At 33.8% G+C, this 19595-nt stretch overlaps 1 protein-coding gene across 1 annotated transcript in view; it reads right to left on the minus strand.

Annotated features, from left to right (window-relative positions):
• The window catches only part of LOC106111616 (CUGBP Elav-like family member 1), a 252661-nt gene that overhangs the window by 221655 nt on the left and 11411 nt on the right, over positions 1-19595 (minus strand). The window contains 1 exon segment of the mRNA XM_013293751.1: positions 13949-14015. Coding sequence (XP_013149205.1) covers positions 13949-14001 — 53 coding nt within the window. The 5' untranslated portion in view covers positions 14002-14015.

Consider the following 19595-nt stretch of genomic DNA (forward strand, 5'->3'; position numbering starts at 1 on the left):
GCACATCCATTGTAGCGATAACAGTGAGTTGTTAGCTGATTTTGTGTACATAAAACTTTTATCACTTTCACGAGTTGAATTCAATTTCATTATTTGTTTTTTTTATTTTATTTTTAAAACAATCTAACTGGACAATCATCCTAAACTCACACAACATTAACATAAATAGCTGCAGTGCAAAGGGTTTCCTTATTTTTCTGACCATCCAACACTATAAAAACGATGTTCACTTGTTTTCTTAGCAATTAAAGCGGGCGCACACCTTTGACTAAACTGTCGCACAGTTATTGTGCGATTGTCGATTGTCAATTGTTTCGCAGCCCATTCAACTGTTTAGTTGCATGACTAAAAATCGGGTAATGTACGCACCTCTATATATGGTAAGGTCATAGGAATTAAAACAAGCCTAAACTGTTGTGCGACAGTTTAAAAAAGAAATATAAGAAATGAGGCAAACGACCGGAACAAAACCAAAGGGATCATCAAAGTCCTTGGACATCCACAATACCAAAGGAATTACAAGCTTCGGTACAAATACTTAAGTTCATACGTTTAACAAATCACAAAGTCGCAATGTATAGATATCACAGCTTGAGTTTACATACAACAAAGTACCCTCAATAGTAAAGTTTAAATTTACGAGCTGTTGGACGAATGAGAATAGTTTGCCTCGACAAACTAACCATCTAACTTCGCAACTGTACTTAACGTGTTTATTTATAAAGGCACTTAAAATATAATCTAGTTCCAACTGAAGATTGGATAATCGATACTGAATAATGAATCTACGAAGCGCTACGAGTAATCTAACGTACTACGTATCGTAGCACATCGTAGCACTTCGTAGCTTCATTATCGGAGCATTGTCAAAAGTGCTTAATTTAAAAAAACAAAAAAACTTACGCAAGCAAAAGGAAATTGATTAAAAAAACAATTAACTTCTGCAATTAAACATTGATCTAAACACAAAAGTTAATCATAGATTACATAAACTCATTATTTTACAGGTCAAAAACAGAGAGAACAGTAAAATCTTTCCGTATCCGAGCGGCCGGTTCGACCGCATTAGCGGTAAATATTTATGAAGGTTGCTTAAGGCTAGGTATACACGGGATGAACGGAGCAAAGGCTGGGATACAGTCAGTCCCAGAAAACGAGACGAACCTTATATGGTATCACGTAAGAGGACTAAAATTTTCGCGTCTGTGTGTTAATCGTACCGCAAGCCTTTCGTTACAAGCTTAGGACGCGTACAGTCGCTAACAAAGATAGATAAAGAATTAAAATGACAATAATAAAAAATAATCATATCTATATTAATGGGGTAATCATTGTTTTCGTCAAACAAACAGAAAATATCTAACGTAATTCCAAAACACTAAAAAAAAATAGTTTTGTATTGATCCTTTTGAAGTAAACCGATAGATTTTTTATTAAATATAAGAAAACCAGTTATTTTTAGGACTCAATTAATAGCTACACATCGATTAACAAAAAAATTTTATTTAAGGTTCTCCTCAACACAATATTGAGTACAAGTGTACTTAGCATGCATAGGTAATTCAGTACACGCGTGGTCAGGCCGCATGTCTTGCGCGACCCCCGGCACTAGGGAGAGGTAAATTACGATATTAGTCTTGCAAGGTGATTTAATATAAAGCAATATACCTCTTATCAATTTCATTAAAGATTGGTTAAAATTTGCGCAACAAAATTTTATTGGCTATTAGGAATACGTAAGGTAATTTCTTCAAAATTTCTTGTAAGTAATACGTGAATTATATCACTCTTTTTTAGGTTATCAGCCGAGTATTTAAATAAATTCGTAGACAATGCAGTTGCAAACTGAGTTAAAAACAAAACATACCGTGACAATATTAAATAAGTTTCTTCACGTTACATTAACATTCGACTGTGCTTCTGCGAGGGCCGATTCAATTTGATCACTATAACCGCGTTCCAACTGTCACAAAGTTACCAACGCGACCCGCACGACATACACTCATACAAGGGGAGTCGTAGTTGTAGCGGATTTACCAAGCGGAAATATTCCTTTAGTGATAAAATATTATTTCTAAGTATGACATCTGAAATCGACGTTAGAGCAAATGTATTAAGTGATATGGAAAAGTATAGTGGTTTATATGACTAACTCAACGTTGCTTGGCTTGGAAACTATAACATAAGTAGTTAAAAAAAGGGTTTTAATTAATTTCGAATCTTTAACTGAAAAGAGTCAAATCGGCATAAAGAACCTAATTATAATTCTGTCAGTTGTTCTGTTGAGTTTTGCAATACTTTTATAAAATAATGCGTTAATTTGTTTACTGACTTCCGCTGCAAGTGGGACCCCACCTGGTTTCCAAGACCGCAGACGGAGTTCACTAAGAGGTGTTTGTATTGAAATTGATTTATGGAAATTTCCCAGCAAAGCGTCGTCTACCAAGACTTGATGTTACTCAAAACGAGTGTATTAAGTTTTTACGATTCAAATATGCCGAAGAAACTTTATTAAAAGTTATCAAAGATAAACAGAAACCAAAGATATACAAGAATAACTTAAAACAATAATTTAACTTTTCATAATAGAGGCTGGAAAATAAAAAAAACAACAAGGAACTTAACATAAGTTTAAGCAACGAAAATAACTAAAACTTCGATAAAATACACTAAAAACTCATTGTGCCAACAGCATATAAAACATAAATTTATTTTAATTGAACATGAAATATCTTTCTTGACGAATAAGTAATAATTGACCTAAGAAATGAGTGTTATTTAAAAATTAATTTATTAAACCTTAAGTCAAACCAGGTATTAACACTTCGAATATTGCTCCAGGGTGTAAATCGGCAATAAAATAAGACGCTAATTACTTCAATGGCGTCAAATTGATTGATACATAAAGCCCTCTTTTCACTGTCTATTAATAATATATGTTAAATTTAAACAGTTTAAATATATCTCAAGCAATGAAATTACTCATAACTAGCACTGATTAAATCTGAGGATTTATTGTATGTCAAAAGACTTAATTAAGAAAGGACTAAATTGAGTAGACTAAAGAAAGAAGGAAGTGGATAAAAACCTCATGCGCTAACCTCACTCTACATGTGTGGGATGATGGTACAGAGATGATGACAACGAAAATAGAAAAGCATCAAGAGAGAATTGACGGACACAATTTAGAAGAAAAAAAGACCTTTTTGTTCGTACCAAAACATTTATTTTTAAACTAAGAATTTGTATTTTACACACTAGATTACTGAATAATTAAAAAAAGTCCTATTGTTTTTATTATAATACGGGTAAAGTCATCAAACGCGAACGGTCGATTAAACGTCGGGATTAACATCAGGGGCCCACATCTGCGGCCCTATCATATTTCAATACAAACAAAGGGTAGCGAACCAAACTTCGACCGAATGCTGAGTATAAACATTATACACGTTCTTATATGTATTCTTGGCAAATCCCTTCAACATTTTACTATATTTTATAAAATAATAATAAGTAATACCAACAAATTTGCATTTAACATTTTACGTAGGTCTTAATTCTACTCAGCCATAAAAGAATCATTACAAAGTCGCAGTAATTAAAAAAATCTCAACAAATAAATGACTTTTAGCGAAGTTTACCAGGACTGAAAGTGCGGGTAGTTTTAAATTTTGACAGAGCTTCTGGAAACCGTCGAGAGTTCTGATTAAAAATCTTACTGCATGCCAATGTCTCACAACTGGACAGAATCCAAAGTCTACTGATTAAAAACCAAGCAGTCGAATGAAAAAACTTTTTATAACAACTTCGAACAAATTCACTTTCCGATTTCACGTTGCGAGGGAGGATAGTAAAATGCATACGTCTCTTAATGTGTGTACGTGTACATAGATTTACAGCTGTGTGTGAACGTGTAAATATTGGTATCACCGTTTTGTCAAAGAGAATGAAAGAGATGAGAATATGTTATACATGTCACAGCAATGGAGTTCTGCGATAATAATTGCCGTTACAACAAATTCATACAACGATATTTGAATCTTTAATCCAGTGCACTAGTTAAAAATAGACAGAGTAGCATTCATATTACAAAGTTCATTCATTTCTTTGTTAGCATGTGTGTGTTTGAACATTCATTACATTTGGATGTGTGTGTATGATTAAATTGAAGCTGACATATCATTGGCAGTTTGACAAAAGTTTTGAAGCTCATTGCATTATTAGAACGTCAGCATTAGCAGAGTGAGTTAATAAACGCCTAACGACAGTCTTGTACTTTGTCTCACTTATGGCCGGTTTCCCAGCTACGTTTTAACCTATGTTTGTTGTTTACAATTGTTTACGATTCTATAGGGTTTTTGGTTCGATAACTTCATGAAATGCGTTTCCAAACTACGTACCTTGAGTTTTACTCCGTCGAAACAAAGCTTAACCTAACAATAATTAATCACTAGGTTATAATAAAATAAACGTAAACTTCAAAAACCCAGCATTATTAGTACTTACCTAATAAATAAGTTATGTGAGTTTAGTACAAAATTTCTTCTTACTCAATTTTATTTTTAAACTTTTAAGTATTCAACTTTAATGTAACGCATATAAACTTATTAAAAGCATCATAAAAGCACTATTTTTGCAGAGTGTGCTTTTATTTTCTTCTACTAAAAGTTATAGTAAAAAAGCACTTGCGAGCACAATAAGTACTCGTACCTGAGCCAATAAGTTAGCTTAACGACAACCTCAAATGCGTAGAGCGCGACGAATTTTCATGACCCCACATATGAGTAATGGAAAAAACAATGTTATTAGAGGCCTTTTGTTAATACGGATAATGTTAACATTACTGACCGCTATCATCACATCATCATCACCAGCTCACTATATGTCCCCACCGAGGGGCTCGGAGCCTACCCTAATGTTAGGGTGACTAGGCCATAGTCAACCACGCTGGCCAAGTGCGGGTTGGTTGACTTCACACATATCTTTGAATTTCTTCGCGGATATGTGCAGGTTGCATCACGATGTTTTCCTTCACCGTAAGAACGTCGGGTAAATTATGTACATATGAAAATTCGAAAAATCGAAAATCACATTGGTACATGGCGGCGGGATTCGAACCCAAGACCTGTAGATTACAAGTCAAGTGCTTAAACCACTGAGCCACCGACGCTCCCATGTGCGACCGCTATGTGCCAATCAAATCGGTCTAGTCTAGTCAAGAGCTTTGTATAAACACATTGACCTGATCTATTCAATGTGATATGAACGTGTTTATTTATGGTGTCTTTTTAATAATAATGACTAACAGCCGAATACTAAACGAATCTTAAATACTTCACTTCGTAAGCACCGATTACAATCTAAAAAACCTCAAAATTGTATTAGAATTTGGAAATAAAGCGTGGTCTTTAAAACGTAAACACACTATCTCGTGGTATATATCGTAGGATATAAGCAATCAAAGCATATTTTTAAATAATTGTTTCTTTACAAAAACACGCTTTAGGCATATTTTCATGCTATTAAACTTGGGGGTAAATAAATTGGAAAAAACCTTCACGAGGGAAGGGACTATAAACTACAAGCTGCCAACATAACAAGGTTTGTTAACAGTAATTGTGGCATTTGCAATTGAGAATTTGACAAATGTAAACAATGAAATAAAGATTTTAAAACTTCATGTGGATGAAGCCGCCCGGAAACTGCTAGTAAGTAAGATAACACAAACAGTATCCAGCACTAGTAAATAAATTTCTCCAAAGAATTAAAATTAAAATTGCATGCTAATAAATGATAACAAACATTAATCAACAAGAGATAGGAAACTCGGTTACTAATCCTGCCGGGCGGCCAATGTTAATTAAACAAATTAGTTGGGAGTTCGGTGTAAAAGCTCGCGACAAATTCCAAGTTTTAAGAGTACGGGCGGCGCGTACGTGAGTAATTTACTAATGCACCGCCGTCGCTCGCCGGCCGCGCCGCTAGCGCCGCGCCTCGAACTGCTAAATGAAACCAGGAAAGCGACTACAGGATACGCGCGGAGCGGAAAGAAAACAGTGTCAATTTTAAAAGACATCAAACCTTCAAAAACACAATCAAAAACTTAATTGATAACCTTAACTAATATTTTAAATATGTGAAATGGAAGTCGATTTTAAACCGCTATTTTAAAATGTTATAATCAAAAACCGACAACTTACCACTTCTAGACACTGCTAAGAAAGAACATGTTTTTTATGTATTAAGGACGTTTTAAATTTGACTCAAAATATATTGATACATTTTAAACGACACTTATTATCGATTTAAATGTAGCAACTGTTAATAAAATTTGATAACGGTTAAGAGAAGGTCATTTAGTTCAGGAGATAGAGCCACAATGAATTTTGTGAAAATGTTTTTTATTTTGTCCAATAAAAAGTTTTTACTTTACTTTTTTTAATTAGAAAAACAGTTACTGACACACAAAAATCTGTCTCATAGAAGATGTGATATGATTTTTATGTAAATTCACGCATTCTTACATCGTTTTTCAACACTATGTCCCCCTGCGAATACGTTGGCACCCGCTCAGTGTAAGCCTTGCATCATATTTGCAGCTTTCATTACAGATATTAAAAAGCCATTGCGCAGATAACTCGCAATGCATAAGAATAGTACCAAAGATATCAGTTCATTCGTAGATTACACTAAGAAATGATTTATTTGTATGAAACATTCAATCAGAATTCTATATCCTTTAACGTATAACATGACTAGCAGTTGCTCGCGACTTCAATAGCGTGAAATTAAAAGAATTAAAAAAAAGTAGCCTATGTTACTTACAGATAAATTACCTTTGTAATGTTTAAAAAATTTTAAAATAATCCCAGTACTTTTTACGTGTATCACATACTCATTAAAACACAAATTTCTTTATAACATTAATACAGATTAAAAATTTATTTAACAAATATAATGTGCTTAACTATGAATGCAACAATAACGTTTGCTTTTTTGTCCAATTGCATCCACAAATTATTATTTCCATTTTGGTGCTGCAACTCAAGCCTGATTTAGTTAGCAGAATAAAAAATCAATCTTAAAATTAAAAACATTAATGATGTAAAATATCATTGCAAATTCTAAAATTCAATTCAGAAAATTGAAACTCATATAAATCTATATGTCCAATCACCTTCAAGCGATAAAAGTGTTCCAACGTTTTACGATTGCTTCGATCAGATGGATTGAAGTTGAACATCTAAATAAAATTAAAAATTGATTGGTCGATGGAATCTATAGTTGGTAGATTGACAACGCAACCCAATAATCGATCTCGAGACATTTTTGCTTATCTAAGGTTCTTACCATTAATCTTCAATAGCAAACAAAACATACAGTAGCGATCAGTAAACATGACGTATCTTAGATGGCGATGGTTTTTTGTACTTATTTCTACACAATTTTTTTTTCGGGTTATTCCAAACCGTCACCCCGCTCTGTACACACCTGAGAATAAAAAGTTTCATCCGTCCCACCTTTTAGTCTCACTATCACCAATAAGGTGACAGATGGAACCGTTATGAAATAAAATAGGTTAAACCCATCCCCGTAAAAGGTGGGACGGATGAAACATTTTATTGTCATCTGTCTCTACGTGGGGACAGAGCGGGGTGACGGTTGGGAACAATCCATTTTTTGCTTTCGAATTCTATGTATAATTAGAGCGCACACTCTAGACTAAACTGTTTAGTCGCACTTCGATTTCTATGAGCTTATATGCGCATAGTACTCGATTTTTAATTCTGCAACTAAACAATTAAATTGGCTACAATACAATTGACAATCGACAATTGTACAAAAGGTGTGCGATAGTTTAGTCAAAGCTCTTAGGCATCGATTGGGTCGACAGAAAATCGATAATTAAGTATGGCCTTTGCTACTGTTAAAGGCAACACGTTAACAGCTGACGTAATTGAAAATTGAGCAGCACCGTTCACCCGTTGGGTTACTGGATTTAATAACAGATAAGAGGACAGAAGCGTGTTGGATGCGAAATGTTGAGGTTAGATTGGTAACCGGATTCTTTTGTTCTTCTCATGTAAATTGGCTTGCGTCGAGATAAAGTTGAAATAGTTTGTTTAGATATTCTCCGCTGTTTTAACTAAAAACAAAATAAGACAACGTGAAGTGTTGAAAAGGTTATAACAATGAAGGTTATAACAATGAATAAAATAACATGAGAAAAATAACATCGTGAGTAATTTGAATGTAAATATTGTTTTGATAAAAAAATAGAAAGCTTGAAACATTTGGTCAATGCCTCTACAAGTCACATTACTGACTTTTGACAGCCCTTTGACTATTCAAAGTTTTTTATGTATCATGTATTTGTATGCATCTATAATAGAATTATACAATCTGGAAAGTAGTTCGAAATATAATAAACTCCAAGAGAATTTTCCCCTCATGATTTTCCAAGGGCTGAGCCGCCCAGACCAGTCGACAAGTTCTCTCATAAATAAAGTTGTCGAGTGCCCTCGTCTATACTCAGATACGACAAGACGCCCGTTTCTTGTTACCATGAAAACGGGAAATAAATTCGGAAATTCGATTTTATATCTAACCACGTTATACATTGCTTGTTAACCTTGGTACAATGGTAACAACGCTAGATGTTAACACGCAATGTATTGTGTAATTTAGGGAACGTATGCGAGTAAAATGATCACATATTTAGAAATAGCAGTGGCAACTTTGACAAGTACAGTGTACAAACGAGACGTTCACTAGCGATTTATTTCACGTTGCTTTGTCAGAAACTTATACGCGTAAAATTATATAGGTTTATTTTCAGATTTATATTCGTATATAATACTCGTTTCTCGAGAATAAAACTTGTGGTATTCGTATGCTAAAAATATCGCTTTATGCTTTAGTGCTTTTGTACAAAGCTCACTCGGGATTAAAGAAAAAAGGTTCTATATAAAATAGTACTGTTTTACCCGAAAAATAAGTTAAAATACTGTTTAGTTAAACACGTGTTTTAACTCCGATGCTAATTAATTTATGGACGCTAATGTGATATATGTTTCACCATAAATATATTCCCACAACACTCTCCGTATAAAAACTTTTTAATTTATTGTTAAGTAGTTTTAATACGCACAGGTTTGAAAATGAAACCGATATAAAACCATAAGCTTTTGATGTCGAGTTATTCATCTTACCATTCTTATTACCGACTAACTCTTGCCTGTAAATTCGTCCACGCAATATTAAGACAAAATTACTACCCTTCAGTAAAAGTCCGGTCGAAATCGGCCCAGCCCTTTCAGAGATTACCCGGAACATACGCGGCTTGCGGACAGACAAACAGACAGACGTTTCGTTTTCCACAACGAAAATACATCATCTTCCCGAAATCTGAATTTATTCTTTTGATATAACAAACAGACACTTCAATTGTGTTACATGTATAGAAATAGATAATCGATTTAACATCTTATTACGGCACTAAGGTAATGGATATCAAAATTTAATGGATATTGAAAAATGATAAAGTCGGGACATTTTATTGGCCTCAGCAGTGAGTCAGGCTAGACGTGGACTAATCAGAACCTCAGGTAATACCGGTAGCCTGGCGGCAGCTGATTGCTTATCGATCCCCGGAGACCCGCGGTAATGATAGTTTTGATATTGATGGCCGGTTTCAGAGCGCCGTCACACAGTTTATTAACGCCACGAGATAAACATGACCGCTAGCGACCATCTGAAAAAATGTAGTCCCTTCATTTTGAAAAAAATGGTCACTAAATTGTCTATGCCTTGTGTTATAATTTTTATTGGTTTGTTAAACTAACCAATGAAAAGGTTAAATTTTAACTTGCACTTGCACTATACTAGAGTTTTGCTCACTTTAAACTAAAGATTTTATACTGCAGTATAGAATAAGTTACATCTGTACATACTAATAGTAGAAATAGAAAAGATTTGTATTTTTGTATGTATTGAAATAACTCAACAACTGGGCCGATTTTTAAATTCTTTGACCGTTAGAAAGGTAATTTATCTATGAGGAACATAGGTTACACTTTTTATCAAATTTAATTTCACGCGGACAAACTCAGCAACAGCCTAGTACTTAATATTTTTACAACACATGGAAATCAAATTCAAACGCGAAAGCTTTGTCGCTCTGAGCCATGCGTCTTCAACTTAGACGTAGCTAAGTAAACAATCGAGTAGTTAGCCGATAATAGAGTAAAAGCCTGTATACGTGGAGCGGAGCACTTAGCTTTCATTATTTGCATAAGCTACGTTTAACGTTGTCGTGAGACATTGTTATCCAATTACTAAGCAGTGATTTTACCCACTAGAGTGCTTTTAATTAAAACTAACAATTTGTTTTAAGTAAAAAATGATGAAGTTGAGTTTTGATTTTGATTGAGTAAAAAACTAGCTTAGACTAAGTCAAATTTACTAACAAAATAGTGGATTCATATCAGTAAAAATTATAATTAAAAAGGTGACTTTTATGACTTCAACTAAAATCAATTTGAATGCGTAAATTTTAACGGTTCCTTAATGACATAATACAATATTCAAATACCGAAAACTGTCCTAATATAAATTAATTAATTTTTGTCAAGATTTTTAAACATTAAAAAAAAAAACAAATAAAAAAGTATGTCATGAGATAAATTTAGGCCAAAGTATATTTTTGTAAAAGAAATTAAAATGCCATACTTGCAATCAGAGTGCAAACAACATACACATTTTGTCTTTCCAACTGAGATATATTTTTCAAACACAGATGTTAGAAAAGAAAATACTTATCTGGATTATAACAACCTATAAAACACAACGACCGTCTTGTGAACAATCACTTTTATATGCATGCAATAACATTAAGTCAAGATGTTTGTACTTCAGAAACAAAGTAGACGTCTTATTTACAATAGAAATAGAAACCATTTGAAATGAGTACCTATTGTCATAAGCTTCATTTACAGTTCAAGATATGAAGATATAGTACATATCTTAGACTGTTTCATTTTATTTTCTTGCTTAAGAGTTTTTTACTCATTGTTTTCATCAAAACATTAAAAGCCTGTGGTTAGTTTAACAAATAACTGAACTTTATTAATATCATAAAGAGGAAAGATTTGTATAATTACATTTTTGTTTGTATTGAAATAACTCAAAAACTACTGTGGAAAATTCAATAATTTACCACCATTACAAAGCTACGTTTTCACTGAGTAATAGGCTATATTCACTAAGACAAAGTCATGAACAATAGCTAGTCTATACTAATATAATAAAGCGTAAACACACACTTTGTGGCGTAGGATCTCAGCAATTACAGCATATTTTTGAATAATTCTTACTTTAATAAAACGCCCTACATTTACGTCACGCTTTAGGCAATATATTTTTACGCTATTAAACTTAGGTGGTCAATAAATTTGAAAAAACGTTCATACGGGAAAGCGACCATAAACTACAAGCTGCTAATATTAAGGAAGCAATGTTATTATGGTAATTTTGACATTTGCAATTGAGAATTTGACAAATGTAAACAATAAAATAAAGTTTTTATGATTACATGCGGATGAAGCCTCATTGAAACAGCTGGTATTTTATAAATCTAGTCGAATTATAATCTAACGAAGTCCACAATCTGTCTGTGACATACATTAGTTAATTAATGTGCTAATCCCTATACGAGAATAGCTGACACTGTGCTATATAAGCACCTGAATAGATCACCGTTAGGGCGTGAAGTGCCGTCCGCCTCAGCGCGTGATTAGCGTTGACCGCGCGTGAAGACGCGCTCGAGAGCCGAGGGGTCGCATCTACCTGATTGATTACACGACTCAAAGACCCCCTGACCTGACCCCCTTCTATCTTAACGCATTCGATACAAATTGTACTATTTATTCAATAGACTATATGTCTCCATTGTTCTATTTTTTATAGTAAAAGGTGGAAAGGTGGTAGCGACCATTAAATTTGCTGTAATTGCAAAAACAAATACTGCCTAATATGAGCAACAGTTTAAAAGGTAGGAGATTCGTTGACTATTAATGGCCAGAGGAGGGGACGTAAAGAATGAGAATATTTACCCTTGCTATCCAATTTCTTACAACGAAATTTGAAAGGGACGTATGTAGCTTATTTATACGTGTAAAATATTGTGTAATCGCATACCGTTGAGTAAACACAGATTATTTTAATATAATTGAATTATTATTTATTAAACATGTTTACAAGATGATACAAACATTGTTCATTTAGATAGACATAAGGCTTCTTGTACAAACAAAGCGAAGCGAAGCGTTTTATTTACATAAGCTGAGCTCCGCGATGTTTGCGGCAAAACCTTGTTTCACATTTACTCTTATTTGGTTTGAACTAAGACTGCCTTTAATTAACGACGAATAGTCACGGGTCTACGTTTAGCACTAAAAACGGTATATTTAATGTTTATTTATGTAATATTTTCAACTGTGGTTTCGTAGAAATCCTTAAACGTTGTGAAAATATATAGAAAACTAGCTGTTCCCATGCGACTTTATCCGCATAAAATTATTAAAACATCATTTTATTGTTCAAATTTGTCATCAATTGCAAATGTCAAAATAACATGGCATGATGTCAAACCATGGCAACCTTGCTTCCTTGATGATGGCAACTTATGGTTTTTTTCCCACATTAGTGTTTTTATCCAAAATATTTAAGTTTATCGACGTGAAAATATATAACCTAAAGCGTGACGTAAGTGTAGGGCTTTTTATTTAAAATAGAGTTATTCGAAAACTTGCTGTGATTGCTGACATCTTAGGCAAGAAAGAATTGTGTGTTTACGCTTTATCATAAAAGTATAGATAAGAAGGAAAATTTACCTTTTCAATAAAAAAGGAAGTTTAAAGGACAAAAAAGAGTTATCAATATATAAAATATAGAATTTTGGTATCCAAATAGCTCAGCTTTGAAATACCGTTAACAAAGAATAAATAGATGGAATACCGATGTAACAACAGACGGTACATTTCAGTCAGTATGAATATTTTAAAAATATGTGGCAGAAATATTTTCCAATAATAAAATCTATAATGGCGCGAGATCAATATAGGATCAAACACATGCTCCTCCAACAGAGACTGCAGTACATAATACATTTGTTACTTTCTCAAATCATATTTCCGACAATATCATTTCGTGAGTCGACGTACCATGAAATACGTCTTGAGTGACTCGGCACAAGATGCCGCTACTAAAAACGCTAGGTATGTTGCACACAGAAAGATATAATATAAGCGAACCTTTGCTTCGACAAACGATCAATCCCACTATTAACAATGTCTACAGGTAAATGCTTAAAAGTAATGAAATAAAATATTGCGAACGACATTTTATCTACTAAATTAATACACAATTCAATCGTTATCAGGATTAACTGTAATCGCCAATGATTAATTATTTCTATGTCCAATTATAAGTTAAGCAAAAATGTTTCAAATCCTTCAACCGAATTATTAGCAAGGAAAAGTATATCTTTACGTGGCTTTCAATCTTAAAAGTACTCGCCCTTTGCAAAGCGTAGTTCGCGTTGTAATATTTCACCCCCTTTTCCCTCTGCTCGAATCATGGAACTTCTTTTACAGTGATTTGATGATATTGCACTTTGACGAATAGAGGAATTTGGGATGAGCACGGAAGCGAAAAAAAAGGAAAACAAGATGGATGACGTCGGTCGCAAGAATAGCGGGATTTCCTCGAAGTTAGGAAGGACCCTTCCGTCAAAGTCGCTATCAAAAGGATAATTTTGTATGACAAGTAAAAAGGTGGACTTAAGCACTTTGATGTGATAAACAACATTTGAATTGATAAAATATTGTTAGTTTTATTTGTTTTTTTTTTTGCGTTAATATTAGTGATATTGGATTTTTTCACTCACCTGTCAGTAACTCCAGTTAAAGCCTTAAAATCCTGCACCTCCATGTCTCCCATGTACTGCGTAAAATCTGGGAACAAAAAATAATTTAATTTATTACCTTTGTCAATATTTCCATAAACATTTTTTATCCTTATTCGCAATTACCGATGTATTTACTTTTGGTAATTTTACTGTGGATCTAGATGTGCGAATATATTAAAATATTTGTAGTAACAGATGAACATATTTTGATCTCCGCGTTATGACGTCGCGCCGCGCCCACTTCGATCCCACATTAACTCAAGGCGTATATATTTTTAGATATTGTTTAACATAGCACAAAAATAGAGCTGTCAAAATATAAATAGTTGCGCTCTGTCACTGTCTTACGTAAAACAAATCGGTCCGTTTTGTAAAAACATCTAAAAGACGCGTTGAAAACATGGTACAGAGGGCACATTTCAGTAAATCGTAAATTTAAAAAACAAACTCAACAAAAGCTATTTGAAAATTTTACTGTCTTGTAACGTCATAGTGTTATTTTGATAATTAATGATTTATTTACTGGATAGGTTTGTATGCGTAAAATGCTATGAGACAAAATAACTGAACCTACTAGTTTTTGGCGTATAAAAACATCGATAATTTAGCGGAAAATAGATCATCAAAAGCATTGTTTTGCAAAATAAATTAAAATCTTTGCTCATTGCAAAAGATATATTAAAACACACAAAATCACAATCAATCGAGTCATTGATAACTCGAGTGATCGCGACTCGATATTAATATCGAAACGATTTGGAATCGATGCATACGGGCAGCTACGCGACGAGTCGGATGCCGATTTGCGATTCGCATCACGCCGCCTCCCTTCGGTGACGGGGCGAGCGACAAATCACGCTTGCCGCTGCCGTGCCACCGTGGCCGCGCTCTAAATGAATATTGACATCCAACTAGCGGTGAACGGGTTGAATTGATAATCGACTCGTCGCAGTCATGGGGTTAAAATTGACTAGACAATTTCCTCCGATAGTTTTTCGAGTTTTTTCCGTACGAATAATGTAAGTCTCTTTAATAAATTACGAGTTGAGTTTCAATTTGTTTGAGCGCTGGGAAATTTTGACGTGATCCTCGATTGACCTAAATTTTATGTAACGTAGCACTCGGGAATATTGATATCTGGCCGATGTTACAGAATTATATCAGAATTTTGTTACAAATTATTTTACAAATGAGAAATATTTTTAATGGAAAAATATAGCGAAATGGACAAACGCAAACGCATAAAATCATCGTTGGCAAAGAAGTAAAGTGACAGAGAGAAGACGAAGAAATAATTGAATTGTTTAAAAATTATCCATCCATCATTTTTGGGTAAAAATGAGCAGCACAATTGCAATATTATTCATTGTCTAAAATAATATCACCAAGAAGACGACGTTAAAAAATTGCCTACATTCCACTACCTGTCCAATACGAAATTTGGGGACAAAGCCGGCGAAATCCCAGCTCGGCTTCAGCGAAATTGAAACAGATAGAGCCATCTATCACGCGCATTTCATAATTTTCAAGTAAATAATTGTGTCCATTCAGCTAAAAGGGAGCTTGAAACAGAGCTGAGGTAGGAGGAGGAGGTAAATAAATGACCCGATTTTGCATAATTAAAAACGAGGTGCTTTTGATGATTGCTTACGATGACTAATATTCTTGTCACAAGGCCACCTAAGACCTCTCCCTTGTATTTATTTTAATTTCAAAAGGTTGTGGTTTTACCTAATGTAATAAACAAAAGGAACAATCCTTGGAAAATTTTGCGTGAAACGTGAAAATGGAATGAACGACTAAAAGGAAAAAGGTGGCCCCTCAAAAGTTTATAAATAGGCCGGAAATTAATTGTCATCTGAGGTAAATTTATGGCTCAGTGACAGTTTTTCTTTAAATATTTATTTTTCTTGGACTCGCTATAAATATGGAAACGCTTTTGCTGACGCTACTATGAAGTTTTTATGATGCACATATTAAAAAAAAATGTATAGTTAGATGTAATTTTAACATTTGTAATATTTCGAGAACATCAAGAAATAAAATAGTATCCTGATTTTAATATCATGGAACAGTTTAACTTTTTTCAAATAGAACCGTTCACACTAGTAGAGGACACGATACCAAAATGGTCTTTGTCGTGAAAACTTTGCACCAACGGGATACGGTAGTAATCACCTAAAGCATTCTCTTGTAACGTTCGGAATTCAAGAGCGTGAGTTACCTTGCGACGTTCGATTTTCCCATTGTACCCCGACATACCCGCTCCCTACAGATCTGTCATTTAAAAGCGACGTGACAAGGGCAGAGCGGGGAAAAAGAGGAAGCGACGTAAATCATTGCACTCGACTGCTCCCGTCGCTCAAGACGTGCCGGCCGCGTACTGAGTGGCACGTGTTATTGTCAATAAGTATTATTAAAGAATTTTGTACCTCAATAGAAAAAAAGCATCTCATGTATAAACTGAGAACGATATTAAGGAGTTCAGTAAAGTAGAGTAAATGTATAGTAAACGGCACACTTCGACAAAACAAAATGAAAAATTTTACATACATACATTGTAATATTATACTAAAACAAATTGCATTTTCTGCCTGTAATCTAAAAAGAATACATGCCGTATATTTTTCTGCAATCAAAGCGACCGTCGTGCATTAATTTCTCGAGAGCGTGTCGCCTCCTGCGCCCTTTGTCCTCACCCTAAAGGATATTTGATGGCGTTCATTTATTTCGCGACATAATATTCTCTGTCGATAAATAATGATGTTTAGAATTTATTCCCAGCCCTCGTCGTTCCCCTTAGTATTTTTTAAACGACGCTACTCGCTGAGAGTGTTTTAAGATATTGTCTGATGAAATTATTAATGTTAAAAGTGGCTTCAGATTTTAGACTTCTTAGAGCAACATCCATACAAAATTCTTTCCTTAATATATTTTACTCTTAACGCACACTTAAAGTGGTTTCTTAAACGTACTTACATAGTTAATCTAGGAACTATTAAAAACTACTTTCCTTGTCCTAAGAGAAAAAAATGTCCTCTCGACCTCATTCCAAGGCGACACTAACAAACAGAACTTACATTCTCACCATCAACGTAAAATTTATTAAGCGACGCATTTTGTTAGAATTTCTTTTAAAGCGTGCGAAGAGTACAATTTCAGGGTGAAAGTTTTCGTTAAATTCCCAAACTTTCTCGGATTTCCGTCCGCTCTTCGCGAATTCGCACGTGACGTTTGAACAAAAAAGGTCTTTGCTACAAAAGAATTCGTAAAAAAACAATATTCATTTAGTGAGAACATTTTTATTTATTAGTCATCTATACTTCTGTACTAATATAATAAAGCGTAAACACACAATACTTTGTGGCGTAGGATGTCAGCAATTACAGCATGTTTTTGAATAATTCTTTGTTTTTTGAATAAAGATTTTCACGCTCTTTAACTTAGAGGTAAATAAATTGGAGAAAAACCTTCATATGGGAAAGGGGTCATAAACTACAAAATCCCAACATCAAGGAAGCAAGGTTGTCATTAGTGCATGTGAATTTTGACATTTGAAATTGAGAATTTGACAAATGTAAACAATAAAATAAAGTTTTTATAATTCCATGCGGATGAAGCCGCACGGGGACAGCTAGTTTATTTCATAAAATGATTTTATTTAATGACTAGACTCCATCCGCGTTTTATTAAAGAAAAAGCAAACAAAAGTGAGTACTCTATGTGTACTTCCAGACTATCTTCTACTACTATACCAAATTTCATCTGTTTAGCCGTTTAGGCTACAAATTCTAACATCCATCCATCCATCTAAATTTTCGCATTTATACTATAAGTAGTATAGTACTATTTCTTCTACTAAACTTAAAAACACACTTTTCACAAACTACAAATATATTACAGACCTCTTGAAAGTCGAGGTAAGCCTCCCAAATTCGGTTCCTCGACCCCGAGGCCATATTTCGTGATCCCTGTCCGCGACACAAAAGTGCCCGCGCTGTTAATCTTTTTTCATCGGCTGCGTTTTAGACCTCGGCTCCTTTTTGATTTATTCCATAGAAAATAGGTCGGGAAAATTCATGCCGTGAAACTACAAAGGGCCGGAGTAAATTCTTTTGAATTTACTCTATATTTTTATAATCCGAAAAATGTGAAAAATATATACTCGAGCTTACTTGAATTTAAATAATTTTTGCAAATACTTAACTTTTATTAATTTCCACATTACGACAAATTGGATCTAACATAATAATCTATACTAATATTATAAAGAGGAAAGATTTGTATTTTTGTATGTATTGAAATAATTTAAAAAGTATGGTCCGAATTTAAAATTCTTTCATTGTTAGTAAGGTATCTGTGAATAATAGGCTACACTTTTTTTAATTTCACGGGGGCGAAGTCGCAAGCAACAACTAGTATGTTACATTTTGGGATAATTATTACTATGTATGTACGAGTATTTCATGCCTATGGAATTTATTTAGGGCGGATACATTCACTTTTGTATGTTTGGTTCGATCTCTTTTACCTGGTTTTTATTTACTTAAAAGAACTACAACACTAAAGAAAGTAAGTTCGCAAGACAAAACCACGTGAAATCCGCCTCGTGAAAAATCAACGCAACTGAATTTCCAACTGTAGGATTACCATAAAACGCCGGCGAGCGGTAATCATTGCTGCGCTCGCCGCGACATGAATACAGATTCGATACCGGCGACTCCGCGACCCCCACGGATAATATACGCCGAGGCCTTTGTCAGAGGGAACGTTTAGCGCTTAAAAAATAATTTGAATTCAAAGAAAATTCCTTATTCTTAGATTAAAAATATTTTTATAGGCTTTCTAACATAAATATAAAAAAAGAGATTTATTCCAGACATGAACGGCCATATCTGAAACAATTAAGAATTTTAACGCAAACTGAAACTACACCGTAGGTTATCTTTTAAATAAACAGAATTTCTATCTAGGAATCAAACCTATTGATTTTAACAACATATATTTTTAAGTCATCCATAAAAAAAACATCTATTATAAATACAACCCTGAACAAATAAAAAACAAAATACGTGTAATTCATTTAATAACCTTATAATTGCCCAACCAATTCGATACCAGTTAGAATTAATTAGAAATCAATTACGAGCCCACGAGTGTTACTGAGGACTAATAATGTCACGGCAAGCTCAATACCAAATCCCTTATAAATATTGCCTAATTGGAAACGTCGCTCATACTAAAGCCATCGCTTAAACGCATCATGTTCACAGAATTGAGTCAAAGTGCGGCTATATCATCTATACAACTAATCCTTTCTTATACAATATTAATTAGGGGGTAACGATATTTTAGAAATATAGTACGTTTCTCGTTGGTATTAACGGCCCATCAATAAACATCCGAAATGTAGGCTTATTTCTTACAGTATACTTGAAGTAATAATAACTGTTATTTTTGAGAGAATAGTAAATTAAATTAGCCTCCTTTATAACTTAAAAAAATCTAAACTGTTAATATTATAAAAAGGAAATATTTTTATTTTTGTATGTATTAAAATAACTCAAAAACCACTCGGCCGAATTCAAAAGTTCTTTCACCATAACAGCTACGTTATCAGTGATTA

Source organism: Papilio polytes, unplaced genomic scaffold, assembly GCF_000836215.1.
Source record: "Papilio polytes unplaced genomic scaffold, Ppol_1.0 DF824158.1, whole genome shotgun sequence".
Lineage (NCBI taxonomy): Eukaryota > Metazoa > Arthropoda > Insecta > Lepidoptera > Papilionidae > Papilio > Papilio polytes.